Here is a 16,247-nt window from a genome sequence, read left to right on the forward strand (position 1 = left end):
GCCCTCAAAAATACAGAATCAAATTTGACAACCCTGCTTATGACTTATTGTTTGGATGCTGCCGAGACAAAATCCTGTTTCAAATTTGTTTTGTTTTGTAGTGTGATCTTTAAAAATAAAGGTAAGAAAAATGTGAGTAACAAATGTCTCGATTTTTTTTATATTAGAGGTTTGATGAAATAAATGTATAAATGTAATGGAAACATTTTTAAGGCAAGAAAAATCTAATTTTTATAACTTAAAAACCAGCAACGATTGCTGAATCTTCAGCAAATGATTTGTCAAACTGACGCAATAAAATTACCAAATCTGCAGCAACATAATTTGACATTTCTTTTGCTGAAATTTCAGTTGTTTTGACAACCAGTTTACTGAAATTTCAGTAAACTATCTGTCAAAGTGACAAATGTCAGTTAACTGAGAATTCAGTAGAATCTAAATTACAGAATCTTTTACTGAAATCTCAGTTGATAAAAGTTCAGTAAAACTGCTCGAATTTAGCAACGAGTTGCATTCATATTTTTTCGCAATACTAAAAAAGAAGAATTTTTGTGGAATCTCGATGCACAGTACTGTAAAAAGAGTTTTTTTTGTCAAAATCAAGATTTTTTTTAAACTAAGGCCGTTGCAGATATTTTTAAAAGTTTACTCTGGTCTGAGTCGAGGGACATAAACTTCAAAAAATATTTACAACGGCCTAATGAATTGTTAAATTAAAAAAAAAATGGAGTCTTCGCTTGATTTTTTTTCTTTGTATTTTTTTTTGCTCCTCTTCAAATAAATGTATCTTTTCAAAAGTCACTATTTTTCATGTTTACTCAAAATTTGCCTTTTGTCCCCCAAAACTTATCAATGAATTTCAAAAAAATAAAAAAAATACTGATTGTTGAAAAACGGGTTAATTTTTTTTTTAAGAGAGATTGTTTACACCAACTTTGTTGAAGACACCAAACCGATCAGAAAATTTCTTCCCAAAGTACATATTTTCAAATGTTATAGTAGGAACAGTTGCCGAAATAGTATGAAGACTCATTTAGACAAGTCATTGACTCAAAATGATTGCTTTGGCGATATGAAAGACCCCTCCCCCCTTAATGCGTAACGTAATGAAAGAACACCCCTTTTATACAAACATTCATATGTTTTGAAGGATTTCGGATACGTTTTCGGCAGAACAATAAAACAAAAACGACAATCTTTTTTTTATACAATTTTTCGCATAGTCTTTCATTTGTCTTTATTTCCACACACTTTGCTTGGCCGCATAGCGTTTGTTGTTGCACAATCAGTATTATTTTCCCCTCTTCTTCTCCTTCTTTGTATTAGTTTTATTGTTTCACTCTTCTGCAACACATCATTCTGGTTCGTTTCGTTAGTATGCTTTGCTTTTTTTGTTTATTTGTTTGTTTCCCTTTCTCTATTGTTTATCAACACGACCGATTGATAGACAAACGTTTCTTCTTTTCTCTTTCTTTAGTTCGTTCGTTTGTGTTTCTACTCATCTCTCTCTCTCTCTCTCTCTCTTTCACTCTTTGCTTCCCGTCGGAAACACGAATGGCTTTAATATTGTGACTTTAAGTTTTTATTATTTTTTTTCTCTCTCTCAGTTTGTGTTCTACATATTGAGCGTTGACTGACATTACTGTTTTTTTTTGTTTGCTATGTATTGGTTGGAACCTTGGAACAAGTTAGAGTGTCTTTTATTCAAATGTTCTGCTTTGTGTGTTTTGATTTCACTTACTATCAGTATTATAGTTTGCTTTGAGTTGTTTTTACACGAACGATAAATTTTTTTGTTTACCTTCTTTGACAGTTTGAAAAATCAGTAAACAATTGAAACTCCGCAGCAAGCGTTGACTTTTTTGCGCTGCTTTTTACGCGAGTGTGAGTGTTTGACAGCGCCTGCTTACGCAGGTGTGATGATTCGCTCAATTTTTTATATTGAGTGTGTGTGTATATATTAATGATAACGCTCTCTTTGACTTAATAAAAAAAAAACGAAGCAAGGACTTTTTAGAGGAAATGGGGAAAAAAGGGCAGGAAAGATCCTAAAAAAGTTAACAAAATGTTAAGGAAACAAGGCCTACTTTGTGTTTGTTCTACGCGCAACCGAGTGTCAAGTTGCGCAATTTTTAAATTTAAAGCTAGTACAGATAACAATTGCTAAATAAGTTGGAAACAAACAATGGTAAGCTTGTTTAAATTAAATAACTCGCGTGTGAGTGGGCGTTTGAGTGTGATGCAGCGCTTGTTCTCCCTCTCTCTCTCTCTTTCAAATTAATCAATATGGCGGTACGTTGTTTTTTTTTTTGCTTTAACTTTATTACATACTTTTTTAACTTTGTTCGTGCAGATAAATAGTTTTGCTTGTTTTCGATAATATCTTTTTTGTCTTGTTGTTTGATTTAAAGGTTAAGTGAAGGATTACAGGAAAGAAGCTTAAGTAAATCGAATCAAATTTGTTGTTGTTTTTTTTGTAACTTTTGTTCGCGCTCAACTTCTAATACTGATCTCTTTTTGTTGTTTTCTTCTCGCTTGCTTGGATTGGTGAACTCGCGCGGGTGACGTTTCGCCACGCGGCTTTTGTTTACATTTCTCTCTTTTTTGGTGAGTGCGTTCAATGCGCGAACTTTTTAGCCGTCAAATGTTTTGAAAAAAGTGTCAGGAAAAGTGTGATTCGTCCCAAGTTAAAAAACACGTTGTCGACATTTTTTTTTGTTTTCACAAACACACAGATTTTTTAAAACAACACAAAACTTACTTGTGGTGGTGCTGGCGCTGGCGCTGCTTGCCGAGGTCCGCCCGGCGCAGAACCTCGGCGTACGAGAGGTCCAGCTTCTTGAGCTTGTGCAGATCGTGGCTCGCGGTCGAGGGCTTGAACTGGACCGGCGTGTCGTCGGCGAGGTCGGCGAACCGGTTGTGGTTGGCGGGCCGGACCGGGTTGCGGGGCTGCTGCTGGGAGGAGGGCGTTGGCGAGTTGATGCTACGGTTGTAGATGGTCATCGAGGTGCCGTTCCACTCGGCGGTGGCCGTTCCGTTGGGGGACGAGGTGCTGACCAGGTTGGAGGAGGAGGGCGTGGCCGGCGAGGCGGCGTTCGGGTTCCACGGACGGTACAGGGTTCGGCCCTTCTTGCCGGAGCTGCCGCACCGTGGCGATGACGGAGTGGTGGACACCGGAGAGTCCGACCGGTCCATGTCGGGACCGGTTCCGCGGTTCCGACGGCGTCGGGACTTCTTCTTGTTGACTCCGACCGCCACCGTCAAATAGTCCAGCGGTTGACGCTTGTACGGCGTCAGGATCCGGCCGTCCGGAAGAGCCGCAACGCCGACCGGAGGTTTGTTCTCCTGCTGCTGCTCACCATGCTTCTCCGCGTACTTGTTCTGCTTCTCGATCTTCTTGCGCTCCGACTTGGTGATGCACTCGGACATGGCAAACGACTGCTCGGACACCGCCGACGAGATGACGCTCTGCGTGTCGTCCCCAAACTCACTCGGCGGCTCCTCCGCAGCCGGCGTCACCGGAGGAACCTTCGGCGCTCCACCCTTTCCCCCATTCCCACCCACAACCGGATTCTGATCGTCCAACAACGGCAACTGATCGCCCTCATCCCGATTATCCGCCGCCTTCTTCAAAATCCCAAAGATCTCCCGGAACAACTCCCGGTGCGACGGGCTGAACCGGAACCGCGAATCAATCACCGTCTGGTCCTCATAGATGCTGAACTTGCAGTCCTCCCCGTCCGCGATCGTGCACAAAAAGTTCCGCGGCCGCTCGTCCGTCTGCGTCGCCTTGTTGCTGATCTCGTCCGAGAACCCGGAGCTGGTCGTTTCCGCCTCGGAAAAGTCCGTCGGCGTGCGCAGCCCAATCTTCCGCCGCGTCGTGCCCCCGCCGTTGCTGCTCTGGTCGTCCTTCTTGCTGTTCCCGTCCTCGTCCGTAAACTTGGTGTTGAGCGAGCTAAAGTCGCCCGAGCCGAGCTCCTCGCCCGGCTGCTGCTGCTGACCCGAGGACTGCTGGGTTTGGCCTTGCTGCGGCGGGGTCACTCCGGTCAAGGTGGTGGCCGTCGTCGTGCTCGCCTTGCGCATCAGCGAATTCCTCTGGACCTCCAGCAGTGCTTCATACTTTGCCACCAGCTCCCGATACGGATTGTTTGAACTAGTGCCCGATATATCCAGGGTATCTGGCTTAGGAGAAGAAGTCTGCGAACGATTAGGGGGGGTGGGGGGGAAGAGAGGGAGGAGATTAGTAACCGGTTCTTGTATTTGTGTGTGTTGGTTTTGAGGTTAGGATTGTGCATCTCGAAACTGTCAACTTCATCTGACATTCGTATCTGTCTAGTGCAAATCAATAACTGAAAAGCAGAGAAATGTCAAAACACTTCAAAAATGTTGACGAGGATTTGTTATCCAAGTAGCCCTTCATTTCAACTCTCATCTGTCATTCTTCTGTGAGCAAAAACACGAGGTTTTGTTGTGATTCCCCATCAAGTGCAATTGCAAAACATCATCGAAAAAACAAGGAAAAGGCGTCAGTTTTTCTCAGTGAAAAGGTAAACATTGGATCAAGTGCAGTTCTGATTGGTAACGGTATTGATCACGCAATAATTTCACCGAAAAAGCAAGAAGTTTCAGTGAAGTAACTTTCAGGTTACTCCAGTAAACGAAGATTCCATCAGCGTTATCCAAGTAGCCCTTCATTTCAACTCTCATCTGTCATTGTTCTTCACGAAGTAAACAAAGCACGCAAGAGGTTAGTTCTCGTTGCATACAATTAAACCTTTAAAAGAAATGTTAACAACTTTTCAGGCATGCAGTTTGGATATTTGACAACTGTGATCCAAGACTCCTCCTTTATTTTTCATTTGAAGTTTATTTGTGTGTAGTGAGCAAAAGTGCGTGGCTATTCCTCTAAAGTTCTTCTCAGTGAAAAGGTATACATTGAATCAAGTGCAGTTCTGATTGGTCGGTGTTGATCACGCAAAAATGTCACCGAAAAAGCTAGGAGAAGGAAACGTGTCTCTCAAAACAGTTCAGTGAAGGAACTTACAGTCAACGAAGATTCCATCAGCGTTATCCAAGTAGCCCTTCATTTCAACTCTCATCTGTCATTGTTCCCCAAGAAGTAAACAAAGCACGCAAGAGTTGAAGTTTATCCGAGCTTCTGTCTGGCTCGGCAAAGTCAGATCCCTTAAAAGAGTAAATATGCTCACTGGGAATACTGACCGGTAGGGGATGGGTTTCGACTAGCGGCGTGCTGGGTTTCCAATCCAGAGGTCGTGAGTTCGATTCTCGTACCGGGATGATGAACATGTGCAAAATCTGTCATTGTTCCCCAAGAAGTAAACAAAGCACGCAAGAGTTGAAGTTTATTTGTGTTTAGTGAGCAAAAGTACGTGGCTTTGCATGTGATTCTCTCTACAGTTCTTCTCAGTGAAAAGGTAAACATTGAATCAAGAGCACTTCTGATTGGTCACGGTTTTGATCACGCAAAAATGTCACCGAAAAGGCAAGAAGAGGGATGCGTGGCTTTCAAAACATTTCATTGAAGGAACTATCAGGTCACTCCAGAAATCGAAGATTCCATCAGCGTTATCCAAATAGCCCTTCATTTCAACTCTCATCTGTCATTGTTCCCCAAGAAGTAAACAAAGCACGCAAGAGGCATCATTTAGTTCTCGTTGCATAAAAATGAAACTTTAAAAGAAATGTTTACAATTTTTTAGGTGATAAGGTTAGGATTTTTGACAACCGAGATCCAAGACTCTACCTTTATTTCATTTGAAGTTTACTTGCGTGCAGTGAGCAAAAGTACGTGACTTTTCTTATGATTCCCTCTCCAGTTCTTCTCAGTGAAAAGGTAAACATTGAATCAAGTGCAGTTCTGTTTGGTCACAGTATTGATCACCCAATAAATCCAATGAAAAAGCAAGGAGAAGGAAACGTGTCTTTCAAAACAGTTCAGTGAAGGAACGTACAGTCAACGAAGATTCCATCAGCGTTATCCAAGTAGCCCTTCATTTCAACTCTCATCTGTCATTGTTCCCCAAGAAGTAAACAAAGCACGCAAGAGTTGAAGTTTATTTGTGTTTAGCGAGCAAAAGTACGTGGCTTTGCATGCGATTCTCTCTACAGTTCTTCTCAGTGAAATGTTAAACATTGAATCAAGTGCAGTTCTGGTTGGTCACGGTTTTGATCACGCAATAATTCCACTGAAAAAGCAAGGAGAAGGAAACGTGTCGTTCAAAACATTTCATTGAAGGAACATTCAGGTCACTCCAGAGAACGAAGATTCCACCAGCGTTATCCAAGTAACCCTACATTTCAACTCTCATCTGTCATTGTTCACCAAGAAGTAAACAAAGCACGCAAGTGATTCAAGACTCCACCTTTAGTTTTCATTTGAGTTTATTTGTGTGTAGTGAGCAAAGGTTCTTCTCGGTGAAAAGGTAAACAATGAATCAAGCGCAGATTGGTTGGTATTAACCACGCAATAATGTCACCGAAAAAGCAAGTGAGGGAACTTTCAGGTCACACCATTTTCGAAAATACGTCATCTATAATCAAAGTAGTTAAAGTAGGAAGTTAACAAGGTGAGCACGAGGCCATCAAAAACCATGAAAATCTGTTTAGTGAGCCAAAACACGTGGTTTTTTGGTGTACAGTTCTTCTTAATTAAGAAGGTAAACATTCAACCAAGCATGACTGAGCACGTTTGCATGCAGAAGCATCGTCGCAAAAGCCGTGGAGAAGGACAAGTGTCTATCAAAACCTGCCTGATGGAAATCTCAAAATATTCAAGAACAAGAGAAATTCTACAACGTAAATAGAACGACCCTTCTTCTCTGATCTTCCGTTCATTCGGCAAAGCACAATGCAATAACATTATTTGATCCAAGCGTAATCAAGTTGAAACGTCAAATTCTTGTTCAGACTGTGAAGTAAAGCCAGATATTGTGGAAATTCTACAACATTTATGTTTTAAAACATCAGGCTGATATGCATAGAAAGAACTTAATGACAAAAGGATAGATAGTGGAAGTGGATTCATGAGAGAATTGAGAGCTGATTCGATGCTGATGTTCCGTTCCAGGTACTTCAACATGAAGTCCGTTTTTGAAATGTCAGGAAAGTGATCAACTTGATACTGAGTCGACTTACAATTGAGATACCAGCAAAAAGCGGATTTTTGAATAGAAATGATTTTAAATTGAAAAAAATACAGTCAAAAAAGAAACAAAAATACGCCTGTCACTTTCAGGTTCGTGTCCTCGGAATGCTAACTCAATACAGTGGTTGGTGTCTCGGATAAACCCCGACTTTTTTTTCGAAATGCACAATCCTTACCTCGTTTTAAGCTGCGCTTGAGATAAATATAGAAAAAGATAGCCCTGCAGGCTTCGGCTTTGGTTTAGTTTTCTATGATAAACAAAGGTTAAGGAGGGGGATGCAGTTTTTTTTTGTACAAAGGGGGGCAGCAACTTCTACCGCAATCACGACTCGCATGGTTTGTGTAAATTAATTATATATTTAACTTTATACAATGTATACAATTCACAGGCTTTTGTTACAATTAGTCTAGACACAGAGATATTAGTATAAACACCGTTTGTTTTTGTCTAACTACAAACTAAAAACTAAAATACTACCAAAAAGGAAGGGGGGTTCAAACGAATGTCTTTTTTTGTATTGTTGTTTGTTCCCGTTTCCTCCTGCTTGTCATCTACCAGGTAAATCTGTACAAAAAAGCTACAGTAAAAATGACTCCAAAAGTAGTTTCATGCAAAACTACGTATCACATTCGATTTGATCTACCGCAAAAAAAAGGTTGTGTGCGTGTGTTCTAATGAAATAAATAAGTTAGTAAGTACCGGGAACACACGTACACAACAAAATACGATTTTTTTTGTTTTTCTCGAGAGCTTGCGTAAAACCAAACAATACTAAGGTAAATGTAACTTAAAACCAACGTTTAATATTAATAACAACTTCATTTGAACTTATAGGTTAGGAAATGCATCTTTCGCTTGACTTGATTTGTTTTTGTTTGGTTTTGTTTTGCTTTGTTAAAAATACCCCTACAACTACAACAACAGTGTTTGGCACGTGACAGCTCCCCACTTGCAGTGGTGGTAGTCGTGACGACGACGACCGGCGACGCCTACTGTGTGACGTTTCACAGGCTTCTTGTGTGGGTGTGATTGTTGTTTTGTTTTTATGTTCAAATTGGTAAAATGTACAAAGAGAAAGAAAAGGGATAAAGAGAGAGTTTCAAGAAGAAAAGGAAAAAGTTAAAAATAGAAAGTTTCCACCCTGAAAAACAATAGTAAACAAAGGTCCAAGAAGGTAAAAACTTGTAAAAAACAGGTGTGTCTTTGTGTTTGTAGAGCAACAACGCAATATTTACATAAGGTTCAATTGGTCGTAGCTCGGCAAGCTGATCATGCGGTAGATCAGCAGGGCGGGCCACTGAAACAACTTGAGAATCCACTTGAGGATGGCAAACCGGCGCACGAGCGCGAGCCACAGTTCGAGCAATAGCTTGATCAGATTGACCGGCAACTCGTGCAGATATTTGGTCGAGTGTGCACAGATTGAGCAATATGGGGGGGAGGCCGGCCGAGCCTACAATTGAGAAAAGAAGAAAACAAAAAAAAAGAAGAAAAAACGATAAGGAAGAAAGTAAACGACACGACACAAACTAAACTAGGAGGGACAACATCACGCGCGCCGTGCGAGGTAGAGAAAGACTCGACAGAAACAAAACATTGAAATTTTGACAGAAGAAAAACTAAGCCAGAACGTGTCACAAACAAATAGAGAGGAATTTTGAAAAAAGAAAATTAAAACGCGAGATGAGCGAAGGGCGTTTACGAACTGTGATAATTCAAAAACAAAAACAAAACAAAAAGAAGAAGAGGTCGATGAAACTGTCAACCAAAATGAGAAAGAAGAATTGCCGAACGTTTAAGTTGGCTTTGACCGGAAAACAAATGTTTTTTTTTTTGACAGATAGAAAGGCATGAAGGTGGGAAGAAGAAGAGTAGGCCAAAACCATGACGCTTGTTTTTGTTGTTGTTTTCTATTGGTTGTTTCGAGAGCGTGTTTTCGTGTGGGCGTGAGAAGAACAAACATGGATGAAGAGAAAAGAAGGACGGGAAGAAGTTATGTTAGACAACTGTGCACGGTAGTTAAGTTGGTCAATTTGATCGCTTTTTGCTTAGTTTTTTTTTAATTTATGAAAAAATAAAATCGTACAAAATTTAATGTTTAAAAAGTCGTGTTAAAAATATTAATGTGCAAGTTTTAAAATATAAAAAAACAAGCATAATAATCTTTTCTTGTTCTGATAAAAAAAAACAAAAATGAAAAAAAATAGTTTGATTTTAGAACAATAAAAACTAAAATCAAAACGTCATAAAGAATGCAAACTCAAACTGTTGTCAAAGAAACGGGATCACTTTCAACTTTGACACCCCTTTCACACTCACACACACAAACACATGACTAAGCGTTTGATTTAATGGTGTGCGTGAGCGCTGAATCTAAAGTGACAGTTCGACTTATTTTAGTTTGATTTTGACCTACTTTGATTATTTAGGTACAAAAGTGTGAGATCACTGAGATTTGAGTGAATTATTACATATTTTCGAAAGGTTCCTATCTGCATAGGAACTTAGAACCTTTTGAAAAAATAATCCATAGACAAATAACTGGAAGAAAAAAGAAAGAAAAGAGAACAAGACTTTTAATGAGAAATTATTTAGAGGCTAACATGTTTGAACTAACCTTTTTGAAAGCACTTCTACAAATTCTTTAAAAAATATTCAATGATATGGTAATCTCAAAAAATGTAAGATGCAAACTGAAACTGTGTTTTTATATTGCACCTCGGTTCGAAAAATTGCTATTTTAACGGTGCACATCAATCAGAGCTTTTTGCACCGATATTTTCGTTACACACATTTAAATGTTTTGAAAACTACGGGAACTATTGATATACTTTGGGCATCATTCCCCCATACACAACAAAGTTCGACAATATTTACAATCAGAAACGTCAGAATTGTCATGACTTTTGGACATTCAGGGTTCACTGCAAATATTGCGTTGCACAAATTTTGGTACACACTTAGATTTTTTTAAATCAAAGTAGGTCGGTACAAATTTTATTTAAAGTTTTTGTCTTGCCCCGAAAAATCAGGGGGCAAAAAGATATTTTTCCAAAAAACTTCAAAATTTCAATGGAATTTGAAGTGCAATCAGCTGAAATTTTGACAGATGGTTTACCGATCTCAACTTTACAGATTTTTTAACTACCGAATTCCGTTAAGGGAGCTTTCGTTTATTACGTAACGCTTTTTCTTTTTTTTTGCGTTACGTAATAAAAGAACGCTCCCTATGCAATCTAATTGTGTAATTTGACACTCTCCTTCCCTCACGTAACCAATTCAGAATATACAAATGTGTTACGTAATATTTGAACGAACCGTTTAACGCACACTTTTCAAAGACAGTGAGCAAGAGAGTAACTCTCCATTTCCTTTTCGCTCTCGAGCTGAAGTAAACGGAGGCAAAACTAAAACTCTCGCCTACACTTTTTTAAGCTTTTCGCTCGTATGTTTCACGATTTTTTCAGGCATAACGAGGGATAATGCAAAATGTTATGAATTTCAGAGAGAACGTGGAGAAAAAGTACGTTGCGACTCTCTTTTCTCTCAATTCTCTCCAAATATCTTATTTTCGTGTTGATTTTTCATGTAGTCTTTCATGCATGTGTTAAAACTTATCAATGAAAAAGGAAAATAATACAAAAAAAAAAGTAAAAAGGCCGTTGCAAATATTTTTCAAAGTTTTGTCTCCCCTCCCCCTTCAAAATTGGTCTGACAGAAATAGAAGTCTAAATCAACTGAGAAAAATCTAAAATGCCTTATTCTTCATTGATAATCATATTTAGGATGTTTGGGCTCGTTTAAAAATATTTTGAACTTTTATGAAATTATAATATACTCCACTGCAAAAAAAATGTTTACCCGCAAAAATAAAATTTTGTCAATACTTAGAAATTTTGGAAATTAATGATTGCAAAACAACTGGACATGTATATCATGCAATTTAAAACACTTTTTTCATTCAAATGTGGACACCGTGGCCTGTTATTTAAATTTTGCCTTCCTCACTGAGGTAAGGCTATAAACCTGCTCTAAACATGAACTTTTTATTGAAAGCTCGAAAACCCACCTTCATGTATACATATCGACTCAGAATAAAAAACTGAACAAATGTCTGTGTGTGTGTATGTGTGTGTGTATGTGTGTGTGTATGTGTGTGTATGTATGTATGTGACCAAAATTCTCACTGAGTTTTCTCAGCACTGGCTGAACCGATTTTGACCAAACCAGTTGCATTCGACTTGGTTTAGGGTCCCATACATCGCTATTGAATTGTTTGAAGTTTCGATAAGTAGTTCAAAAGTTATGTATAAAAATGTGTTTTCACATATATCCGGATCTCATTTATATGCATGTAAACGATGTTCGGATCTATCATCCGACCCATCGTTGGTTAGGCAATTAAAAGACCTTTCCAACGAGTCCACAACATTGGAGATCTGGCAACCCTATATCGAGTTATTACCACTTTAGTTATATCTAAGGCTACCAACTGTACGGATTTTTTCCTTACCGTACGGATTTTCGACTCTCTTCGCGGATTTTTAACAGGCTGAAATTTTTGTACGGAATTTTTTGCAGAATACGGATTTGTACGGAATTTTAAAAACTTAAAAAAAATAATTGCTTTTTTGATGTGGCCAAAGCTTTGCCAACTAGACATTTTTATTTAACTGTCAGTTTGATTTTAAATCAATCTGGCCGGGATCGAGAGGGGGGGGGGGGTCAAAATAAAATAAAAAAATATAAATATTGAAATAACAAGCCATACTTTCAACAGTTGCATGGAAAAGGTGTTTTAAATTGCATTAGTTCAGTTGTTTTGCAATCATTAGTTTTAAAAAATGTAAGATTTGACGAAAACAAAAATTTTAGCTAAGAAAAAAAAACATTTTGCGATGATGAATATTGAAAATTTTCAAAAATTCAAAAGATTTTCAAATCAACCCAAACATGCTAAATGCAGGGGAATGTTTTTTTAAATTAATTTCAGCTGATTGCACTACAATTTCCATTGAAATTTTGAAGTTTTTTGAAAAAAAAATTTCTGCCCCCTGATTTTTCGGGCCAACTTTAATGGGGTGGAGACAAAAACTTTAAATAAAATTTGTACCAGCCTAATTGTTCTTTTCAAATTACTTACAAAACATATTTAGCCAATAAAAGTTCCAAAGGTTTTCACAAGCTTGTAAAAACTTTGGAAAATTTGAGTTAACAAATCTAGAGTTTTTTAAAGGTCCTATAAGCTATTGTGTTCACATGTTTATAGAACCTGTTCAATAAAAACTCTGGAAATGTTGTCGTGAAAACACTGAGAATGATATTGTTCGTTAAAACAAATATAACATTTCGCAATTTTTTAAATGATTCTACAAATCACGGTTTATTTTGTGTAAGCACTCTGATAGCAAAGTGAAATTTGTCAGCTGTAAAAACGACACAGTTTTATATTTTTAATTCGCAAATTCCAAATTTATCGAAATAATTCTTTGACAATTTTTGTTATACCATGGTGTCATATCGGCAAAATGTACGGATTTTTGCTCAGCAAGAGTTGGTAGCCTTAGTTATATCTATGTACTTATTTTTCTGGATCTAAAAAAATAGTTGAAGTATGTGTCCAAACCGCTCATATTACCCATTGTTGGTAAACAGTGAGGAAGGCACCAACCACATAGGTGGATTAAGTAAGTTTTTAACTTTTACTTTATTTTTTTGCCCCCTCCACAACTTTGATCAGAGTCGAGGGACATAAACTTCAAAAAATATTTGCAACGGCCTAAGTGTCAAAAAAAATGATATAAAACTTTTGATATCAATCAATATCAATCACTTCGTTTGCGAAAAGATAAATTACCATTTTGATAGCATTTTTAAAGTTGGTTCTTATTATCTTACATAAATAATTAAACCAGAAAAAATAACAAAAAAATAAATGTCAACGAGGGGTCCACGGATGAAAAAAAAAACAAGATCGATAAATGTTGTTAATTTAACGTTTCAACTAACAAAAAATAACATTTTATTTAGCTGCTTAATATGATGCATCGATGATCCCCTCGTCATTTTGGATCAGGGTTACCAGGTCAAAATTTGAAAAATCGAATCGAATCGAATCGAATAAAAATCTGGAAAAAACTGGCAGTCGAAAATCTGACATTTCTGAATGGTGAAGTGGAGGTAGCTGGTAGGAAATGATTTAATTCAAAAGTTTGTATAATTCAGATGATTAAACTGTTTGTATGGCCTCAAAAATGTTGAACTTTCATTTCCTTCAAGAAAAACACATTATATATTTTATGATTTTCAATTATATTCGTTCATTTTAATCAAAAAGTTGTTAAAAACGGGTATAATGTAAAAAATCAGGCACAGAGAAGGATGAGTCTTTATTCTGGCAGTCACTTGAAAAATCTGGCACTCCCTGGTTTATCTGGCAACCTGGCAACCCTGTTTTGGATCAACACAATCAAAAAGTTATTTTTTGCAATTCCGTCGCGAAACTACTTACTTTTCCTGTCATTCTTGAACGACGAAATAGCCTACTTTTCTGTACCAAAAATAACAGAATCGAATAGCAACACATTTCAAAATAAATGCTGAAAAGTTCTACTTTTCAGCACTGAAATGGGTGCTGAAAAGTTGAACTTTTCAGCACTTGTTTCGAAAAGTAACACTTTTCAACATTTTTTTGATTTAAACGATTTATTGACAAAATACATGAAAATTCGACTTAAAATTTCACTCAATGGGTGTTTTTCGAAATTGCATAAAAAGTTGTATGGAACTCGTTGCAAAACTTGATTTTTTCAGCACTCGTCGTATTTATCCAACTCGGTGAACCTCGTTGGATAAATGTACGAATCGTGCTGAGAAAATCCTCTTTTTGCAACTTGTTGCATAAACTACTATTACAACCACATCCAGGCAGGCAGACGTGTAATCAAAATTTTAAAAAAATATAGCTAATGGTAATAAAAAGTATTGAAAATCGGTCAAGCAAATTGTAGACAAAAACGATATTTTTTTAAATGAGCTTAAAACCAAAAATCTGGTAAAATCCGACGAAATCTGGAATAGAGCACGGTTTATCTTTATATTGTCGGGCACTTGAAAAATCTGCCAACCCTGTGTGTAACTAGCAAAGCATTTTTTCGACTCCCACAACAAACGCCAAAGCAGTACAAATTTGCTGCCAGATTTTTTTCCAGAAGATATCCGGAAAAAAAGATCCGGCAACAAATTTGTATGACGACGTTGACGTTTGCTGGGGGAGTGGCAAAAATGTCAACAAATCGGTTTGTGCATCCCAGTCACGAAATATTCTAGCAGAGCTGGTTCTGCCAGAATCCCGCTAGAACGTCGTGACCGGGATTGAGCAATGTCACCGCTAGAGTAACATAAGCATTTTGACAGCTGGAGCAATTTTGCAAATTCCTAGACTACCAAGTAGGGACCATGCATAAACCACGTGGACCCTTTTTTGGAAAAGTGTCCCCTCTCGCTTTCGTGGACAATTGCCCATATTTTTCAGTACAGTCATAGTATTTATAGGCATAGGCTGTGGCTGTAATAAGAGATATTTAAACAAAAATGTCAAAACTCCGCAAAAATCTCAGAATTGTAAACAAACGACGCCGTGTTCCCAATACTGGTTTTTTTATCCGTTTAGCGAAAAAATCGCCACAACTCGAGTCTCTCTACTCTATTGCTAAAATAATTGGTAGAATGATAGCTCAACGATTGAGTTTTGAGATTTCCGGAAAGAAGTTCGAACTAAATGTGCTGTAAATTGTCGCACATGACCAGTGTTGGCAGCAATTTAAAAACAAACAAATCCAGCAATGGTATTATCTCAAAATCTCGTATTTTTTTAAGCGAACATTTCTCACGAAAATCGTTGTCTGAATCTCACGGAATCACTATCAATGAGTACTCAGCGAAATTCTATTGATGACGATTCTCTGATCAAATCTAGTGGTGTTAAAAGAAATAACAAGGAATAATTAATAGAATTATCGTTACAAAACAAAGGATAATGCATCATGCGTATCCAAGGTCAACAAAAAACTAAAATATGAAAATTATTGTTTTGATTTGTTGCAGATTTCATATATATTTTTTTTCGTTTTTTTTTTTCAAAAGTTTCTCAAATTAGTTTGTTTTCCTACAATGTCTAATGTTATTTTGTACAATTTTCTACCAAGTGCTTAAAAAATTACTCTACAGTTGCCAAATCGTTTCGAATGAGTTTGTTAGTAGTAGTAGTTGTGTGTCTAATGTGAAACAGTTCAAACTTAAAAAGAAAGTAACTAAACTAAAACTAAGTGTAGGGTTAATTTAAGAAAAAAAAAGAGAAAAAAAACCTTTCCACTTACAAAATGTGCTCTCAATCAGTGCCCAACAGAAACCTTCTGGATTGCGGTAGATAGTGGTAGAAGCAGGTAGAAGCGCGTGTTCGGACCCCGGTGCGTGCTCTCAACTGTGTGCAGTGCGTTATCTAGGAATTGCCCCTTCCCGGCGTAACTTAAAACTACCACCAAGCGACTTTGTACAGGCTCAACAAAAGTAGGGTGAATTGGGGTAAAATGGGAAAGGGTTGTTGCTTTCTAGTTTTTTTTTCTAAAATATTTTAAACTAAATAACAAAAACGAAGAAGAAGGGAGGGAAGGGAGGAGGAAAGGGGGAAGTAATATCACAGCGCAAACACCGATAGCTCATCGAGATAATCGCCCACGGTGGGCAGCTTGGCTAGGAGAAACCCAAAAATGGAGCTAATCACCTTGATCGTGACCGAGGAGCGGTACACCGCCGATGGGACGCCCGCCTCCGAGGCCGCGTTCTGGATCAGATCCATCAGGCTGCGGTCGTCGTCGGCGTCGGTGCCCGTGATGATCGATTCGTCATCCGGCCGGTCCTCGAAGCCGCGCAGACAGCGCGTGCACATTTGGCCTTGTCTGGAAAGGAGTAAGGAAGTTAAGATTATTTTTTGTATTTTTGTTAAATTTAAACATTTTTATTCATGTCCTTAATCATCAATATTTTATTAATTTACCCAAGTCAGTTCTACAGAATAATGTA

The 16,247-nt window shown here is 38.0% G+C and overlaps 1 protein-coding gene across 2 annotated transcripts in view; it reads right to left on the minus strand.

The window, feature by feature from the left end:
* Positions 1-1,197: 1,197 nt before the first annotated feature.
* The window catches only part of LOC6050468, an 85,276-nt gene continuing 70,226 nt past the window's right edge, over positions 1,198-16,247 (minus strand). For both annotated transcript variants that reach the window (XM_038248939.1, XM_038248940.1), the window contains exons 6-7: positions 15,949-16,123; positions 1,198-4,197 (exon numbers count right to left, since the gene is read on the minus strand). In XM_038248939.1, coding sequence (XP_038104867.1) covers positions 2,758-4,197; positions 15,949-16,123 — 1,615 coding nt within the window. In that variant the 3' untranslated portion in view covers positions 1,198-2,757. The remainder of the gene's footprint in view (positions 4,198-15,948; positions 16,124-16,247) is intronic.

This window comes from Culex quinquefasciatus, chromosome 1 (assembly GCF_015732765.1).
Source record: "Culex quinquefasciatus strain JHB chromosome 1, VPISU_Cqui_1.0_pri_paternal, whole genome shotgun sequence".
Lineage (NCBI taxonomy): Eukaryota > Metazoa > Arthropoda > Insecta > Diptera > Culicidae > Culex > Culex quinquefasciatus.